This window comes from Petromyzon marinus, chromosome 74, assembly GCF_048934315.1.
Source record: "Petromyzon marinus isolate PM22_M1 ecotype Great Lakes invasive population chromosome 74, UKy_Petmar_22M1.pri1.0, whole genome shotgun sequence".
NCBI lineage: Eukaryota > Metazoa > Chordata > Hyperoartia > Petromyzontiformes > Petromyzontidae > Petromyzon > Petromyzon marinus.
The window spans coordinates 5,247,010-5,267,559 of NC_133740.1; the positions used below are offsets into that span (position 1 = coordinate 5,247,010).

Consider the following 20,550-nt stretch of genomic DNA (forward strand, 5'->3'; position numbering starts at 1 on the left):
GTCTCTCTCTCTGTCTCTCTCTATCTGTCTCTGTCTGTCTCTCTCTCTCCATCTCTGTCTCTCTCTCTCTGCGTGTCTCTGGCAAGCTCCTGAAGCTCCGAGGCTGCAGGCACGTTCCCCTCAAGAGTGCCCCGAACACAGCGCTCCGCACGTGGCTGTGTCGAGGCGCTGCATTCCCGGGACCTGCCCGACCCACCGGACAACACAAATGTGGAGACCTGTCTCTCTCCCCTGATAGCGGCAGCCCCCCGCCCCCCCGACGTACAAAGTCTCTCCCATACCCTTTGCTTCTATTCGCTAAAGTCACGTGCAAAAAAAAACAACAAAAAATTAAATTCTCACGACGTTTCGGCCACGACACAAGCGGCCTTCATCAGGTGAAGGGACCAGACTGTCCAGAGGACAGCGCCGGAGTGAACACAGCCACGCTCAGACCGCGGACCTTTAAGCTGTGTGAGAGGAAAAAGATCAAGCGCCTTGACAAAGGAATTAGCATGAAAAATTAGCATTTAATTGGCGGACTTAGCATGATGGACGATGTACAGGGGGGGAGCATGTGCAGACCTGCGAGGGTGGGAGGGGGAGTTTACTTATTGATGGTTGTGAAAAGGGAATTTGAGCAGCTGCGAAAGTTTGGGATACCACTACTTGAAAAAAAATATACTGTACCGTTGAAAATCAGTTTGATGTTCGGTTCGATTCAGAACATCTTTCCAATGGTTGCTTAATTTGAAACCATCCTCTCGGTTGAAATTGTGTCCGTGTTTGTAAATCTGAATTGCCTCGTGAACAAATCTCTGATAAAAAAAAAAAATCCGTGGGTTTGCAAAGAACCTTGGCATCGGAGAAAATTATATCGTGATCACCCACAGCGTTGTAGTGTTGTTGTTGTTGTTGTTTTTTTGCACGTGACTTTACCGAATAGAACCGTGTGGCTCAGCCGAATCTCGCTGGGGGTAACGGACTCGGTGCATCTCCTGCCGTGCCAGGGAGGATCTGCCCCCACCGGTACTAAAGCTGCCAGTGGCTCAAGCTCAACGTTCCGCCTTTTGGGGGGCATCTTCAGGAAACTGGGGGGGGGTGCCCTTCTACAACAGCAGCTCCGTACAGTGAGGGATAAAAAGTATTTGATCCCACTGCTGATTTTGTACGTTTTGCCCACTGACAAAGAAATGGTCAGTCTATAATTTTTATGGTAGGTTTATTTGAACAGTGAGAGACAGAATAACAACAACAAATCCAGAAAAACGCATGTCAAAAATGTTATGAATTGATTTGCATTTTAATGAGGGAAACAAGTATTTGACCCCCTCTCAATCAGAAAGATTTCTGGCTCCCAGGTGTCTTTGTGCTCCTAATCTCAGCTCGTTACCTGTATCACTCTTAAAGGGAGTGCTCCTAATCTCAGCTTGTTACCTGTATAAAAGACACCTGTCCACAGAAGCAATCAATCAATCAGATTCCAAACTCTCCACCATGGCCAAGACCAAAGAGCTCTCCAAGGATGTCAGGGACAAGATTGTAGACCTACACAAGGCTGGAATGGGCTACAAGACCATTGCCAAGCAGCTTGGTGAGAAGGTGACAACAGCTGGTGCGATTATTCGCAAATGGAAGAAACACAAAAGAACTGTCAATCTCCCTTGGCCTGGGGCTCCATGCAAGATCTCACCTCATGGAGTTGCAATGATCATGAGAACGGTGAGGAATCAGCCCAGAACTACACGAGAGGATCTTGTCAATGATCTTAAGGCAGCTGGGACCATAGTCACCAAGAAAACAATTGGTAACACACTACGCCGAGAAGGACTGAAATCCTGCAGCGCCCACAAGGTCCCCCTGCTCAAGAAAGCATATATACATGCCCGTCTGAAATTTGCCAATGGACATCTGAATGATTCAGAGGACAACTGGGTGAAAGTTTTGTGGTCAGATGAGACCAAAATGGAGCTCTTTGGCATCAACTCAACTCGCCGTGTTTGGAGGAGGAGGAATGCTGCCTATGACCCCAAGAACACCATCCCCACCGTCAAACATGGAGGTGGAAACATTATGCTTTGGGGGTGTTTTTCTGCTAAGGGGACAGGACAACTTCACCGCATCAAAGGGACGATGGACGGGGCCATGTACCGTAAAATCTTGGGTGAGAACCTCCTTCCCTCAGCCAGGGCATTGAAAATGAGTCGTGGATGGGTATTCCAGCATGACAATGACCCAAAACACACGGCCAAGGCAACAAAGGAGTGGCTCAAGAAGAAGCACATTAAGGTCCTGGAGTGGCCGAGCCAGTCTCCAGACTTTAATCCCATTGAAAATCTGTGGAGGGAGCAAACGTCTGACCTCTGTGATTGCCAACAAGGGTTTTGCCACCAAGTACTAAGTCATGTTTTGCAGAGGGGTCAAATACTTATTTCCCTCATTAAAAGTCAAATCAATTTACAACATTTTTGACATGCGTTTTTCTGGATTTTGTTGTTGTTATTCTCTCTCTCACTGTTCAAATAAACCTACCATTAAAATTATAGACTGATCATTTCTTTGTCAGTGGGCAAACGTACAAAATCAGCAGGGGATCAAATACTTTTTATCCCTCACTGTATATGGGGGGGGTGGTGCCTTACCTGGCTAACAAGCGCCATGACCTCGCCATCTTCGCCTGTGCTCAGGCGAAGTTGGCGGTGGTACAGAACGAGGTAAAAAGACGCTGCAAGGTGACACTGACGGCTGCTCTGTGCTGCTTCCGGTGTTCAGGGGCCTGCTCAAGGCGCGGCTCCGGCTGGAGCACGCCACGTACCACACCCACGTGCCGGTGACGTGCGGCGCGTCTTCTTAGAACGCCGGGGAGCCGGGCAAGCCCCTCTCCGTACCAGCGTGGACGGCACCACCCCACGTGTTCACCTTCTGAAGCGCTCAGCTCGTCAACGTGGTGTGCGCGATGACCAACACCACCACCACCACCACCACCACCACCACAACCACCACCACCACCACCACCACGTGACTTCTCTTTCGTGTCGTGCGCGCTGCTGTTTAGCGCCACAGCGCGTGGATTTGTAGCGTTAATTTCCACTTGTGCTTGCCGGTGACTTTGTGCGTTTCACGCCGAAATGGCCTCCAAGTGCTTCTGCTGCTGGCGGCAATAAAAAGTCGCTTGAAAAGTCAAAGTCTGCGTTTCCCTGCCTCCATCCCTCTCCCTGTCTCGACGATCCATGGACCAGCACGCCACCTGCCGGCAACGGGGGGGGGGGGGGGGGGTCACAGCACCCACAGTCCCCTCTGTCGCCCCCCCTACCCCGCCCCCTGCTCGAGGAGGAGCCGAGCTCATTGCGGGAGCATCGCTCCTTCGCGAGCAAAACCAAAACAACAAAAAGACGCGGCACCCCCACCCTCCCCCCACCCTCCCCCCACACCACCACCCCCCCCTCCCCCCCTGCGTATTCACGCCGCTTACTAAAGACACCGGCGAAAACCACGAACGGCAAACGCCCACGGCCCTGGGCCAAACGGCCGCGGCCGAGAGGCGGAACATCGCCGAGACCGCCAGGGACTTCTGCTCGCGATGATTTACTGCCGGAAGCCTCGCGAGACGTGGGGGTGGTGGGGGGGGGGGCCCTGGGGGGGGGCCCTACCCTGGGGGGGGGACCTACCCTAGGTGCCTCCAAGAGCGAGCGTCTCGCCGGGCGAAGCCCCCGGGCGATTTGACGGCGCCTGCCAGTGGAGTTCCGCGCGCCGCCCTGGTTGGGACGAGCTCCGGCCCCCTGCATCGCCGGAGCTGCGGCCGGAGAGAGGCCGGCGGGAGGGAGGAGCCCCCCAAAGCCGCGCCGGCGACTCGCCGGCGACTCGCCGGCCACTGGCCTCTCGTGCACCGCCTCCCCCAAGGTGCCGGCCAATCCGGTCGCGAGGCGGCGCCGGGTCGGCCGGCGGAGCGGCGCCGAAGGGCGGCGCCGCTCCGCCGGCCGGCGCACGCGCGGAAACATCGGCACGGCCGGGGGCAGGAATTGCACGACGTGGACGACGTGGACGACGTGGGCGACGTCACGACGTGGACGATGTGACGTCGTGACGACGTGAACGACGTCACGACGTGGACGATGTGATGTCGTGACGACGTGGACGACGTGGGCGACGTGGACTCGGGTTCCCCTCCCGTTCTAGGGTCAGGCAAAGGCCTTGGTCGGGCCCATGGGGCCACGGCGACATGGCTGGACGTCGTTTCCGCTTCGGCCAGGCGTCAACGTCTCACACGCGAGGCTCCTGCACGCCCCCGGGGGGAGGGGGCACGTCCGGTCCGGCGGAGATCAACCGGCGGCTCGGCTCGACTTTTCCCGTGACGATGGGCGGGGGCGGGGGCGGGGGCGAGGGCGGGGGCGGTGGGTCAGACGGGGCTGCACCCTTGCCTACTGAGCCGCTCCCACACCGCCCTGAGACAAAACCAGTCCGGCCTCAAAGCGGCGTCGGGGATCACGGCGTCGCGGTCAACGGGCGGTGCCGAGAGGGCCTCCCTCCGCCAGGCTGAGCTGGTGCCCCGGGGCGGGCGGGCGGGGGGGGGGTCTACCTTGGGGACGCCCACACGGACGGAGTCGCTCAGAATAACCGGACAGGGTCCGGCACGGCGTGATCGCGGGGTAACTTTGCCGGCCTGGGCCCTCGTCGCCCGCGGCAATAACCCGGCGGCCTCCGTGCCGTGGCACGAGAGCAAAGCCCTCCGGCGTCTGGTTCTGGCTGCTCGCCAGAGTGAACCGGTGACTCGCGCACTCCGCGTGGCCACGGGAAGCATTGGCATGAAGGCCGGTGACTCTCCGCCTGCCGCGTGGGCGAGGGCGGCCCGGGGCCCCCGGTGGACGTCGCCGCCAGGGTGATGAGCTTCAGGCGTCCGGCCGTGAGGCGGCCGCCCCAACGGAAGGGGTGGAGCTAAAACCCCGGAAGGCCCCCCGGGGGCCTCAGCTTGCTGAGAGACGCGGGGGTTGGGATGCCTGGGGTATGGACAGGAGCTCTTCCCGTTGCGCCTGGGCCTGGCCGGCCACGCGGGGCTGCCGGGCTGTTACCAGACGGACGCCTGGCGGGGCTTCGAGTGGAGCAGGGCGCACGTGGTGCTCTACGACCTCGAACATATCTCACACGAGCCCCTTTGATCTGCAGCAACTGCCTCTTCGAAGGGGCCGGCAGGGCTGGGCAAAGTCATGGACGTGGTGACGGGGCGACTGGCGCAAGTGGAAGGGCCGCGGCTGAGATGGTCCAACCGCATCGCGGGCACTCCGCTCCGTGCTCGCCGGGGGAGAAGCTGTCGCGCGGAACGCCTCCCTCCCTCCCTCCCTCCCTCCCTCCCTCCCTCCCTCCCTCCCTCCCTCCCTCTCCCTCCCTCCCTCCCTCCCTCCCTCCCTCCCTCCCTCCCTCCCTCCCTCCCTCCCTCCCTCCCTCCCTCCCTCCCTCTCTCCTCTCTCTGCGAACGCAGAAGGCTGCCCGCCTAACCGGGCACCGAAATGGGCGGAGATAATTTCTCTACCCTGATTCCGCTCCCCCAATTGGCAGCCGATGTAGAGGCCTCCCACGGCCAAACACGGTGGTGACCTCCGGCGGAGGTTGCCGCACCGCTCAGGTGCCCTCGGCCGTGTCGCTCAGCCGAATCTCCCTGGAGGCGCCAGCCCCGTGTGCGTTCCGTGGTTCTGGAGAAGATCTGTCCCACCAGACTCTGTGCGCGCGCTCTGGGTTGTGAACGGGTGAAGGTCTGGCACCCACCAGGACTTGCGCTCTCCACGGCTCAACCCCAATGTTACGGCTTTTGGGGTCCATTTTCATGAGAACGGAGGTGCCTTTTTGTTACAAGAGCGGCTTTGTGTGTATATGTATATATTGATATTTAGGGGGTGCCTTTGCCCGGCTGATTAGAGCCACGATCTTGCCAAACTTCGCCTGAGCCCAAGCAACGATGGCGGCTTAAAAGAGTGGGGAAAATAAGCTGCAAGGCGACACTGACAGCTGCACTGGGGTGCCGATGTTCATGGGGCCTGCTCCAGGCACGGCTCCTCGGCTGGAGCTCACGTGCCACTCCGATGTTCAGGGGCCTGCTCAAGGCACGGCTCCTCGGCTGGAGCTCACGTGCCACTCAGATGTTCAGGGGCCTGCTCAAGGCACGGCTCTGCCTGGAGCTCACGTACCACTCAGATGTTCAGGGGCCTGCTCAAGGCACGGCTCCGTCTGGAGCTCACGTGCCACTCAGATGTTCAGGGGCCTGCTCAAGGCACGGCTCCGCCTGGAGCTCACGTGCCACTCAGATGTTCAGGGGCATGCTCAAGGCACGGCTCCTCGGCTGGAGCTCACGTACCACTCAGATGTTCAGGGGCATGCTCAAGGCACGGCTCCTCGGCTGGAGCTCACGTACCACTCAGATGTTCAGGGGCCTGCTAAAGGCACGGCTCTGGCTGGAGCTCACGTACCACTCAGATGTTCAGGGGCCTGCTAAAGGCACGGCTCTGGCTGGAGCTCACGTACCACTCAGATGTTCAGGGGCCTGCTCAAGGCACGGCTCTGCCTGGAGCTCACGTGCCACTCAGATGTTCAGGGGCCTGCTCAAGGCACGGCTCCGTCTGGAGCTCACGTGCCACTCAGATGTTCAGGGGCCTGCTCAAGGCACAGCTCTGCCTGGAGCTCACGTGCCACTCAGATGTTCAGGGGCCTGCTAAAGGCACGGCTCCGGCTGGAGCTCACGTGCCACTCAGATGTTCAGGGGCATGCTCAAGGCACGGCTCCTCGGCTGGAGCTCACGTACCACTCAGATGTTCAGGGGCATGCTCAAGGCACGGCTCCTCGGCTGGAGCTCACGTACCACTCAGATGTTCAGGGGCCTGCTAAAGGCACGGCTCTGGCTGGAGCTCACGTACCACTCAGATGTTCAGGGGCCTGCTAAAGGCACGGCTCCTCGGCTGGAGCTCACGTACCACTCAGATGTTCAGGGGCCTGCTCAAGGCACGGCTCTGGCTGGAGCTCACGTACCACTCAGATGTTCAGGGGCCTGCTCAAGGCACGGCTCCTCGGCTGGAGCTCACGTGCCACTCCGATGTTCAGGGGCCTGCTCAAGGCACGGCTCCTTGGCTGGAGCTCACGTGCCACTCAGATGTTCAGGGGCCTGCTAAAGGCACGGCTCTGGCTGGAGCTCACGTGCCACTCAGATGTTCAGGGGCCTGCACAAGGCACGGCTCTGGCTGGAGCTCACGTGCCACTCAGATGTTCAGGGGCCTGCTCAAGGCACGGCTCTGGCTGGAGCTCACGTACCACTCAGATGTTCAGGGGCCTGCTCAAGGCACGGCTCCGCCTGGAGCTCACGTACCACTCAGATGTTCAGAGGCCTGCTCAAGGCACGGCTCCGGCTGGGGCTCACGTACCACTCAGATGTTCAGGGGCCTGCTAAAGGCACGGCTCTGGCTGGAGCTCACGTACCACTCAGATGTTCAGGGGCCTGCTCAAGGCACGGCTCCTCGGCTGGAGCTCACGTGCCACTCCGATGTTCAGGGGCCTGCTCAAGGCACGGCTCCTTGGCTGGAGCTCACGTACCACTCAGATGTTCAAGGGCCTGCACAAGGCACGGCTCTGGCTGGAGCTCACGTGCCACTCAGATGTTCAGGGGCCTGCTCAAGGCACGGCTCTGGCTGGAGCTCACGTGCCACTCAGATGTTCAGGGGCCTGCTCAAGGCACGGCTCTGGCTGGCGCTCACGTGCCACTCAGATGTTCAGGGGCCTGCTAAAGGCACGGCTCTGGCTGGAGCTCACGTACCACTCAGATGTTCAGGGGCATGCTCAAGGCACGGCTCCGCCTGGAGCTCACGTACCACTCCGATGTTCAGGGGCCTGCTCAAGGCACGGCTCCTCGGCTGGAGCTCACGTGCCACTCAGATGTTCAGGGGCCTGCTCAAGGCACGGCTCTGGCTGGAGCTCACGTACCACTCAGATGTTCAGGGGCCTGCTCAAGGCACGGCTCCTCGGCTGGAGCTCACGTACCACTCAGATGTTCAGGGGCCTGCTCAAGGCACGGCTCCTCGGCTGGAGCTCACGTGCCACTCCGAGCGTGGCGTGATGGTGCGCTGTACTGCGGGCAGCGGCTTGCGACGCGGCGCTGCACTCGGTGTGACTTGGTACCAAAATCGGCTCCAGTGGATCGCTGCTGGCAGAAATGAAAGTGGTTCAAAGGTCAAGGTCTCTCTGCCTCTCTCCGGTGCTTCACCTCTTGATGGGAGCTGTTAGCAAGGGGCTCGCGTTTCTCGCAGCTCGCGCTCCCACGCAGCAATGCCAAGGGTCCCCCCGCATAGCCTTCAGCAGGCTGCTGAGGCAAGTGCTGTTAGCACAAAGACAAAGATCCCCCGTGTAGCCTGTAACAGACTGCAGGGGCAAGTGCTGTTAGCGAGCACCTATGAAGGCCGGAACGGTACACGAGTGGGTGGGTGGCCAGCGCCACGCCCGACCGCCTTTGTCTCCCCATTGGCGATGTTTACACACCGCACCAGGTACTCATTTGAGGCTGAGTCGACCTAGGGGAGGCCCGGGATCGGTTCACATAATCGTCACTGGTGTTGGCCGTGAGCGGGAATTGAACCCGGGTCGCCAGGTTCATAGCGCAGCGCGCTAACCGCTACACTATCGCTCCCCACTAACACACACACACTAACACGACAACAACCGCCATTCGTCACTAAGTGGCGGTGACGTCACCAGGCTAGGTGCCTGGTGCCAGGCTAGGTGTACTTTAAGGCCACGTGAAGTGTCGAAGGCTCGCCACTGGCAGGAGGTCGCAGGGCATACTCTGAAGGTGCCATGCATTGACCGAGTGAGATGACTGGCAGATGCACCAGCTGGGCTCGCAAATGTGCCAACCTGCTGCATTTTTTCCACCCGGCGCTCCGCTCGTTGTTGTGAGGGTCGCTCATCTGCCGTCAATTGTTGCTGGAGGGCGACTGCCTCCAACTGCCCAGTAGCAGCGTCCTTCATGAGCCTCCTCCTCCTCCACAGAGGCCGATGTTGACACCGCTGGTACCGGTTGTTGGAAAGTCCACTCAGCTCCACGTCCTCATGTACCACATCAGCTCCAACTCTTCTCCAGGCCATGTCGTGCCCGTTTAGCCCCCTCTATACGGCCAAACAGAAGCTGCTTCGGCATGTGGTGGCTGGGCATGCGGGCTACATGACCCAGCCAACGCAGCCTTGCCGACCGGAGGAGATCACCGATGGGACTTTGTCCAGATATTTCAAGGGTTTGTGAGCTCCTCACACAATCCAGCCTGCTGGTTAAACCCAGGATGGATCGTAGGTAGGCCAGCCTAAATGTTTCTAACCGGTGAAGATGCTCCATTAGGGGGGTCCACGTTTCGCAAGCGTAGAGAAGGGAGGGAATGACCGTGGCCGAGAAGACCTGAAGCTTAGAGCGGAGCGACAGACCAGGTAGCTTCCACACAGCGTTACGCAACCGATGAAAAGATATTGCCGCTCGACTGATTTGGAGTGAGACCTCTGCTGTTAAACCGGAGCCGGTCATAAGCACACTGCCCAATTATCGGAAACTCTCCACTCTCTCCACAACTGCCTCATCACCGATTGGGAGTTGTGGGGGTGGAGTGCCCGATGGTGCAAAATACCCAGGCAGGTGCTTAGTTTTGGTGGGGCTGATGGTAAGGCCCCACCTCTAAGTGGCACACTCCAGTCTCAGCAGCAGCGCCTCTAACTCACACAACAACAACCACCATTCGCCACTAAGTGGCGCTGACGTCAACATGACGACGCTTGTGCCAGGCCATGTGCACCTTGAGGCCACGTGAAGTGTCGAACGCCCGCTGGCAACTCTCACACACACTCACAAACACTCCCCACACTCACACTCACACACTCGCCACACACACATACACACACTCCCCACACACACTCACACACTCCCCACACACACTCACACACTCCCCACACACACTCACACACTCCCCACTCACACACTCACACACTACACACACATACACACACTCCCCACACACACTCCCCACACACACACTCCCCACACACACTCCCCACACAGACATACACACACACACTCACACACTCTCCACTCACACACTACACACACATACACACACTCCCTACACACACACTCCCCATACACACTCCCCACACACACATACACACACACACACACTCCCCACACACACACATACACTCACACACTCACACACACACTCCCCACACACTCACACACTCCCCACACACACTCACACACTCACACACTCCCCACACACACTCACACACTCCCCACACACTCACCATACACACTCACACACACATACACTCCCCACTCACACACTCCCCACACACTCCCCATACACACTCACTCACACACATACACTCCCCACTCACACTCCCCACACACTCCCCATACACACTCACTCACACACATACACTCCCCACTCACACACTCCCCACACACACACACTCACACACTCCCCACACTCACACACTCACACACACACTCCCCATACACTCACCACACACACTCCCCACACTCACACACTCACACACACACTCCCCATACACTCACCACACACACTCCCCACACACACTCCCCACACACTCACACACACACACTCCACACACACACTCCCCACTAACACACTCCCCACACACTCCCCATACACACTCACACACACACACACTCCCCACTCACACACTTCCCACACACTCCCCATACACACTCACACACACACTCCCCACACACACACATACACTCACACACTCACACACTCCCCACACACACTCACACACTCCCCACAAACACACACTCCCCACACACACACACATACACTCACACACTCACACACACACACACTCCACACACATACTCACACATACACACACTCACACACACACTCCCCACACACACTCACACACACACTCACACACACACTCACACACTCCCCACACACACTCACACACACACACTCCCCACTCACACACTCACACACTCCCCACACACTCACACACACACACACACTCCACACACACACTCCCCACTCACACACTCCCCACACACTCCCCATACACACTCACACACACATACACTCCCAAGTCACACACTCACACTCCCCACACACACTCCCCACACACACACACTCCCCATACACACTCACACACACATACACTCCCCACACACACACTCACACACTCCCCACACACACACACACTCCCCCCACACACTCCCCACACACTCACACACTCCACACACACACTCCCCACTCACACACTCCCCACACACTCCCCATACACACACACACTCCCCACACACACTCACACACTTCCCACACACACTCACTACACACACATACACACACTCACACACACACTCCCCACACACTCCCCATACACACTCACACACACACATACACTCCCCACTCACACACTCCCCATACACACTCACACACACTCACTACACACACTCCCCACTCACACACTCCCCACACACTCCCCATACACACTCACACACACACTCCACACACACTCACACACACACACACACTCCCCACTCACTCACACACTCCCCAAACACACTCCCCACACACACACACTCCACACACACACTCCCCACTCACACACTCCCCACACACTCCCCACACACTCCCCACTCACACACTCCCCACACACTCCCCACACACTCCCCACTCACACACTCCCCACACACTCACACACACTCACACACACTCACTACACACACTCCCCACACACACACACTCCCCATACACACACACACACTCCCCATACACACTCACACACTCACACACACTCACACACTCCCCACTCACACACTCCCCACTCACACTCACTACACACACTCCCCACACACACTCCCCACTCACACTCACTACACACACTCCCCACTCACACACTCCCCACTCACACTCACTACACACACTCCCCACACACACTCCCCACACACACTCCCCACTCACACTCACTACACACACACACACTCCCCACTCACACACTCACACACACTCACACACTCACACACACTCACACACTCCCCACTCACACACTCCCCACTCACACACTCCCCATACACTCCCCATACACACTCCCCACTCACACACTCCCCACACACTCACACACACACACTCACACACACACTCCCCACACACTCACTACACACTCCCCAAACACACTCACACACTCACACACTCACACACACTCACACACACTCACACACACACACTCCCCACACACTCCCCATACACACTCACACACTCCCCATACACACTCACACACTCCCCACACACACACTCACTCACACACACTCCCCACTCCCCACACTCCCCACACTGCTCAGCCTGGCCCTGCCAGCTGGTGCCTCCCACCTGCTGCCTCACGATCTGCCTGGCGTCATCTCGACTCAGCCCGGGGCGCCCTCTGAAGATGACGCGGAAGGGCGTCACGGTCATGGCTGGGGAAACAGACCGTCCAGTCACCTGACTACCTGGTCACCTGACTAGCTGGTCACGTGACTAGCTGGTCACCTGACTACCTGGTCACCTGACTACCTGGTCACCTGACTACCTGGTCACCTGACTACCTGGTCACCTGACAACCTGGTCACCTGACTACCTGGTCACCTGACTAACTAGTCACCTGACTAACTAGTCACCTGACTACCTGGTCACCTGACTACCTGGTCACCTGACTACCTGGTCACCTGACTAGCTGGTCACGTGACTACCAGGTCACCTGACTAGCTGGTTACCTGACTAGCTGGTCACCTGACTAACTAGTCACCTGACTACCTGGTCACCTGACTAGCTGGTCACCTGACTACCTGGTAACCTGACTAACTGGTCACCTGACTACCTGGTCACCTAACTACCTGACTACCTGGTTACCTGGTTACTTGACTACCTGGTCACCTGACTACCTGGTCACCTGACTACCTGGTTACCTGGTCACCTGACTACCTGGTTACCTGGTCACCTGACTACCTTGTCACCTGACTGCCTGGTCACCTGACTACCTGGTTACCTGGTCACCTGACTACCTGGTCACCTGACTAGCTGGTCACCTGACTACCTGGTCATCTGACTAACTAGTCACCTGACTACCTAGTCAACTGACTACCAGGTCACCTGACTACCTGGTCACCTGACTAGCTGGTCACCTGACTACCAGGTCACCTGACTAGCTGGTCACCTGACTACCTGGTCACCTGACTACCTGGTCACCTGACTAGCTGGTCACCTGACTACCTGGTCACCTGACTACCTAGTCAACTGACTACCAGGTCACCTGACTACCTGGTTACCTGACTACCTGGTCACCTGACTAACTGGTCACCGGACTACCTGGTCACCTGACTACCTGGTCACCTGACTAACTGGTCACCTGACTAACTGGTCACCGGACTACCTGGTCACCTGACTACCTGGTCACCTGACTAATCGGTCACCTGACTACCAGGTCACCTGACTACCTGGTAACCTGACTACCTGGTCACCTGACTACCTGGTCACCTGACTACCTGGTAACCTGACTACCAGGTCACCTGACTACCTGGTCACCTGACTACCAGGTCACCTGTCTACCTGGTCACCTGACAACCTGGTTACCTGACTAACTGGTCACCTGACTAACTAGTCACCTGACTAACTAGTCACCTGACTACCAGGTCACCTGACTACCTGGTCACCTGACTGCCTGGTCACCTGACTACCTGGTCACCTGACTACCAGGTCACCTGACTACCAGGTCACCTGACTACCTGGTCACCTGACAACCTGGTCACCTGACTACCTGGTCACCTGACTAATTGATCACCTGACTACCTGGTAACCTGACTACCTGGTCACCTGACTACCTGGTCACCTGACTAATTGGTCACCTGACTACCTGACTACCTGGTCACCTGACTACCTGGTCACCTGACTACCTGGTCACCTGACTACCTGACTACCTGGTCACCTGACTACCTGGTCACCTGACTAATTGGTCACCTGACTACCAGGTCACCTGACTACCTGGTCACCTGACTAATTGGTCACCTGACTACCTGACTACCTGGTCACCTGACTACCTGGTCACCTGACTACCTGACTACCTAGTCACCTGACTACCTGGTCACCTGACTAATTGGTCACCTGACTACCTGACTACCTGGTCACCTGACTACCTGGTCACCTGACTACCTGGTCACCTGACTACCTGACTACCTGGTCACCTGACTACCTGGTCACCTGACTACCTGGTCACCTGACTACCTGACTACCTGGTCACCTGACTACCTGGTCACCTGACTAATTGGTCACCTGACTACCAGGTCACCTGACAACCTGGTCACCGGACTACCTGGTCACCTGACTACCTGGTAACCTGACTACCAGGTCACCTGACTAATTGGTCACCTGACTACCTGGTCACCTGACTAATTGGTCACGTGACTACTTGGTCACCTGACTAATTGGTCACCTGACTACCTGGTCACCTGACTAATTGGTCACCTGACTACTTGGTCACCTGACTAATTGGTCACCTGACTACCTGGTTACCTGACTAATTGGTCACCTGACTACCTGGTCACCTGACTACCTGACTACCTGACTAACCTGGTCACCTGACTAACTGGTCACCTGATTACCAAGTCACCTGACTTCCAGGTCACCTGACTACCTGGTCACCTGACTACCTGGGTGAGCGAGTGAGTGGGTGAGTGAATGAGTGGATGAGTGAATGAGTGAGTGGGTGAGTGAGTGAGTGGGTGAATGAGTGGGCGAGTGGTTGAGTGAGCGGGCGAGTGAGTGAGTGGGTGAGTGAGTGAGCGAGTGGGTGATTGAATGAGTGAGTGAGTGAGCGAGTGAGTGAGTGGGTGAGTGAGTGAGTGAGCGAGTGGGTGAGTGAGTGAATGAGTGGGTGAGTGAGTGGGTGAGTGAGTGGGTGAGTGGGTGAGTGGGTGAGTGAGTGAGTGGGTGAGTGAGTGAGCGAGTGGATGAGCGAGTGGGTGAGTGGGTGAGTGAGTGAGTGGGTGACTGGGTGAGTGAGTGAGTGAGTGGGTGAGTGAATGAGTGAGTGAGTGGATGAGTGAGTGAGTGGATGAGTGAGTGAGTGGGCGAGTGGGTGAGTGAGTAGATGAGTGAGTGAGTGGATGAGTGGGTGAGTGAGGGAGTGAGATAGTGAGTGGGTGAGTGAGTGAGTGGATGAGTGAGTGAGTGAGTGGGTGAGTGAGTGAGTGAGCGAGTGAGTGGGTGGGTGGGTGAGTGGGTGAGTGAATGAGTGAGTGAGCGAGTGAGTGAGTGGGTGAGTGAGTGAGTGAGCGAGTGTGTGAGTGAGTGAATGAGTGGATGAGTGAGTGGGTGAGTGGGTGAGTGAGTGGGTGAGTGGGTGAGTGAGTGAGTGGGTGAGTGAGTGAGTGGGTGAGTGAGTGAGCGAGTGGATAAATGAGTGGGTGAGTGAATGAGTGATTGAGCGAGTGAGTGAGTGGGTGAGTGAGTGAGTGAGTGAATGAGTAGATGAGTGAGTGAGTGAGCGAGTGGGTGAGTGAGCGAGCGAGTGAGTGAGTGGGTGAGTGAGTGAGTGAGCGAGTGAGTGGGTGGGTGAGTGGGTGAGTGAATGAGTGAGTGAGCGAGTGAGTGAGTGGGTGAGTGAGTGAGTGAGCGAGTGTGTGAGTGAGTGAATGAGTGGATGAGTGAGTGGGTGAGTGGGTGAGTGAGTGGGTGAGTGGGTGAGTGAGTGAGTGGGTGAGTGAGTGAGTGGGTGAGTGAGTGAATGAGTGGGTGAGCGAGTGGGTGAGTGGGTGAGTGAGTGGGTGAGTGGGTGAGTGAGTGAGTGGGTGAGTGAGTGAGTGAATGAGTAGATGAGTGAGTGAGTGAGCGAGTGGGTGAGTGAGCGAGCGAGTGAGTGAGTGGGTGAGTGAGTGGGTGAGTGAGTGGGTGGATGAGTGAGTGAGTGAGTGAGTGGGTGAGTGAGTGAGTGAGTGGGTGAGTGAGTGAGTGGGTGAGTGAGTGACTGGGTGAGTGAGTGAGTGAGTCGGTGAGTGATTAAGTGAGTGGATGAGTGAGTGAGTGGGTGAGTGAGTGGGTGAGTGAGTGAATGAGTGGGTGAGTGAGTGGGTGGTTGAGTGAGTGGCTGGGTGAGTGAGTGAGTGGGTGAGTGATTAAGTGAGTGGATGAGTGAGTGAGTGGGTGAGTGAGTGGGTGAGTGAGTGAATGAGTGGGTGAGTGAGTGGGTGGGTGGGTGAGTGAGTGGGTGGTTGAGTGAGTGAGTGAGTGGGTGAGTGAGTGAGTGAGTGGGTGAGTGAGTGGGTGAGTGAGTGACTGGGTGAGTGAGTGAGCGAGTGAGTGAGTGAGTGGGTGAGTGAATGAGTGGGTGAGTGAATGAGTGGGTGAGTGAATGAGTGGGTGACTGAGTGGGTGAGTGAATGAGTCGGTGGGTGAGTGAGTGAGTGACTGGGTGAGTGATTCAGTGAGCGAGTGGGTGAGTGAATGAGTGGGTGAATGAGTGGGTGAGTGAGTGGGTGAGTGATTGAGTGGGTGAGTGGGTGAGTGAGTGAGTGGCTGTGTGAGTGAATGAGTGGGTGAGTGAATGAGTTAGTGAGTGAGTGAGTCGGGTGGTTACCTGTAATCTTCTCCACCACTCTCATCGATGTTCTTGGGACGGCTGTCGTGGTGGCTGTAGTGTTGGCTGTAGTGGTGGCTTTTGTGCTTGTAGTTGGAGCAGCTGTTGTTGAAGTGGTTGCTGCTGTTGTGGTCCGTGCAACTGCTGTTGTTGTTGTAAGTATTGTTGAGGCTGTAGTGTAAGCTGCTGCTGTTGTTGATGCTGTAGTGTAAGCTGTTGTTGTTGTAAGTGGTGTTGAGGCTGTAGTGTAACCTGCTGTTGTTGTGAGTGGTGTTGAGGCTGTAGTGTAAGCTGCTGCTGTTGTTGTGAGTGGTGTTGAGACTGTAGTATAAGCTGCTGCTGTTGTTGATGCTGTAGTGTAAGCTGCTGTTGTTGTGAGTGGTGTTAAGGCTGTAGTGTAAGCTGCTGTTGTTGATGCTGTAGTGTAAGCTGTTGTTGTAAGTGGTGTTGAGGCTGTAGTGTAAGCTGCTGCTGTTGTTGATGCTGTAGTGTAAGCTGCTGTTGTTGTGAGTGGTGTTGATGCTGTAGTGTAAGCTGCTGTTGTTGATGCTGTAGTGTAAACTGCTGTTGTTTTTGTAAGTGGTGTTGAGGCTGTAGTGTAAGCTGCTGTTGTTGTTGATGCTGTAGTGTAAGCTGCTGTTGTTGTGAGTGGTGTTGCGGCTGTAGTGTAAGCTGTTGTTGTTGTGAGTGGTGTTGAGGCTGTAGTGTAAGCTGCTGTTGTTGTGAGTGGTGTTGAGGCTGTTGTGTAAGCTGCTGTTGTTGTTGTGAGTGGTGTTGAGACTGTAGTATAAGCTGCTGCTGTTGTTGATGCTGTAGTGTAAGCTGCTGTTGTTGTGAGTGGTGTTGATGCTGTAGTGTAAGCTGCTGTTGTTGATGCTGTAGTGTAAGCTGCTGTTGTTTTTGTAAGTGGTGTTGAGGCTGTAGTGTAAGCTGCTGTTGGTGTGGGTGTAGTATAAGCTGCTGTTGTTGATGCTGTAGTGTAACCTGCTGTTGTTGATGTAAGTGGTTTTGATGCTGTAGTGTAAGCTGCTGTTGGTGTGGGTGTAGTGTAAGCTGCTGCTGTTGGTGTGGCTGTAGTGTAAACTGCTGTTGGAAGTGGTGTTGAGGCTGTAGTGTAAACTGCTGTTGGAAGTGGTGTTGATGCTGTAGTGTAAGATACTGCTGTTCTTGATGCTGTAGTGTAAGCTGTTGTTGTTAGTGTTGTTGATGCTGTAGTGTAAGCTGCTGTTGTTGATGCTGTAGTGTAAGCTGCTGCTGTTGTTGAGGCTGTAGTGTAAGCTGTTGTTGTAGCTGTTGAGCCAGCAGCGATGGTTGCTGCTGCTGCTGTTGGTGTGGGTGTAGTGTAAGCTGTTGTTGTAAGTGGTGTTGATGCTGTAGTATAAGCTGTTGTTGTAAGTGGTGTTGATGCTGTAGTGTAAGACACTGCTGTTGGAAGTGGTGTTGATGCTGTAGTGTAAGATACTGCTGTTGGAAGTGGTGTTGATGCTGTAGTGTAAGACACTGCTGTTGGAAGTGGTGTTGAGGCTGTAGTGTAAGATACTGCTGTTGGAAGTGGTGTTGATGCTGTAGTGTAAGATACTGTTGTTGGAAGTGGTGTTGATGCTGTAGTGTAAGATACTGCTGTTGGAAGTGTTGTTGAGGCTGTAGTGTAAGCTGCTGTTGGAAGTGGTGTTGATGCTGTAGTGTAAGATACTGCTGTTGGAAGTGGTGTTGAGGCTATAGTGTAAGATACTGCTGTTGGAAGTGGTGTTGATGCTGTAGTGTAAGATACTGCTGTTGGAAGTGCTGTTGAGGCTGTAGTGTAAGCTGCTGCTGCTGTTGATGCTGTAGCATAAGCTGTTGTTGTAAGTGGTGTTGAGGCTATAGTGTAAGATACTGCTGTTGGAAGTGGTGTTGATGCTGTAGTGTAAGATACTGCTGTTGGAAGTGCTGTTGAGGCTGTAGTGTAAGCTGCTGCTGCTGTTGATGCTGTAGCATAAGCTGTTGTTGTAAGTGGTGTTGAGGCTATAGTGTAAGATACTGCTGTTGGAAGTGGTGTTGATGCTGTAGTGTAAGATACTGCTGTTGGAAGTGCTGTTGAGGCTGTAGTGTAAGCTGCTGCTGCTGTTGATGCTGTAGCATAAGCTGTTGTTGTAAGTGGTGTTGAGGCTATAGTGTAAGATACTGCTGTTGGAAGTGGTGTTGATGCTGTAGTGTAAGATACTGCTGTTGGAAGTGCTGTTGAGGCTGTAGTGTAAGCTGCTGCTGCTGTTGATGCTGTAGCATAAGCTGTTGTTGTAAGTGGTGTTGAGGCTATAGTGTAAGATACTGCTGTTGGAAGTGGTGTTGATGCTGTAGTGTAAGATACTGCTGTTGGAAGTGCTGTTGAGGCTGTAGTGTAAGCTGCTGCTGCTGTTGATGCTGTAGCATAAGCTGTTGTTGTAAGTGGTGTTGAGGCTATAGTGTAAGATACTGCTGTTGGAAGTGGTGTTGATGCTGTAGTGTAAGATACTGCTGTTGGAAGTGCTGTTGAGGCTGTAGTGTAAGCTGCTGCTGCTGTTGATGCTGTAGCATAAGCTGTTGTTGTAAGTGGTGTTGAGGCTATAGTGTAAGATACTGCTGTTGGAAGTGGTGTTGATGCTGTAGTGTAAGATACTGCTGTTGGAAGTGCTGTTGAGGCTGTAGTGTAAGCTGCTGCTGCTGTTGATGCTGTAGCATAAGCTGTTGTTGTAAGTGGTGTTGAGGCTATAGTGTAAGATACTGCTGTTGGAAGTGGTGTTGATGCTGTAGTGTAAGATACTGCTGTTGGAAGTGCTGTTGAGGCTGTAGTGTAAGCTGCTGCTGCTGTTGATGCTGTAGCATAAGCTGTTGTTGTAAGTGGTGTTGAGGCTATAGTGTAAGATACTGCTGTTGGAAGTGGTGTTGATGCTGTAGTGTAAGATACTGCTGTTGGAAGTGCTGTTGAGGCTGTAGTGTAAGCTGCTGCTGCTGTTGATGCTGTAGCATAAGCTGTTGTTGTAAGTGGTGTTGAGGCTATAGTGTAAGATACTGCTGTTGGAAGTGGTGTTGATGCTGTAGTGTAAGATACTGCTGTTGGAAGTGCTGTTGAGGCTGTAGTGTAAGCTGCTGCTGCTGTTGATGCTGTAGCATAAGCTGTTGTTGTAAGTGGTGTTGAGGCTATAGTGTAAGATACTGCTGTTGGAAGTGGTGTTGATGCTGTAGTGTAAGATACTGCTGTTGGAAGTGCTGTTGAGGCTGTAGTGTAAGCTGCTGCTGCTGTTGATGCTGTAGCATAAGCTGTTGTTGTAAGTGGTGTTGAGGCTATAGTGTAAGATACTGCTGTTGGAAGTGGTGTTGATGCTGTAGTGTAAGATACTGCTGTTGGAAGTGCTGTTGAGGCTGTAGTGTAAGCTGCTGCTGCTGTTGATGCTGTAGCATAAGCTGTTGTTGTAAGTGGTGTTGAGGCTATAGTGTAAGATACTGCTGTTGGAAGTGGTGTTGATGCTGTAGTGTAAGATACTGCTGTTGGAAGTGCTGTTGAGGCTGTAGTGTAAGCTGCTGCTGCTGTTGATGCTGTAGCATAAGCTGTTGTTGTAAGTGGTGTTGAGGCTATAGTGTAAGATACTGCTGTTGGAAGTGGTGTTGATGCTGTAGTGTAAGATACTGCTGTTGGAAGTGCTGTTGAGGCTGTAGTGTAAGCTGCTGCTGCTGTTGATGCTGTAGCATAAGCTGTTGTTGTAAGTGGTGTTGAGGCTATAGTGTAAGATACTGCTGTTGGAAGTGGTGTTGATGCTGTAGTGTAAGATACTGCTGTTGGAAGTGCTGTTGAGGCTGTAGTGTAAGCTGCTGCTGCTGTTGATGCTGTAGCATAAGCTGTTGTTGTAAGTGGTGTTGAGGCTATAGTGTAAGATACTGCTGTTGGAAGTGGTGTTGATGCTGTAGTGTAAGATACTGCTGTTG

At 55.1% G+C, this 20,550-nt stretch overlaps 1 protein-coding gene across 1 annotated transcript in view; it reads right to left on the reverse strand.

Annotated features, from left to right (window-relative positions):
• LOC142907066 (uncharacterized) overlaps positions 1-20,550 on the reverse strand; it is a 38,188-nt gene that overhangs the window by 1,990 nt on the left and 15,648 nt on the right. Inside the window, exons 2-4 of the mRNA XM_076056018.1 lie at positions 16,612-17,934; positions 12,375-12,460; positions 1-3,226 (exon numbers count right to left, since the gene is read on the reverse strand). The exon at positions 1-3,226 is cut by the window's left edge and continues 1,990 nt beyond it. Of these exons, the coding sequence (XP_075912133.1) occupies positions 3,098-3,226; positions 12,375-12,460; positions 16,612-17,934 (1,538 nt within the window). The 3' untranslated portion in view covers positions 1-3,097. The remainder of the gene's footprint in view (positions 3,227-12,374; positions 12,461-16,611; positions 17,935-20,550) is intronic.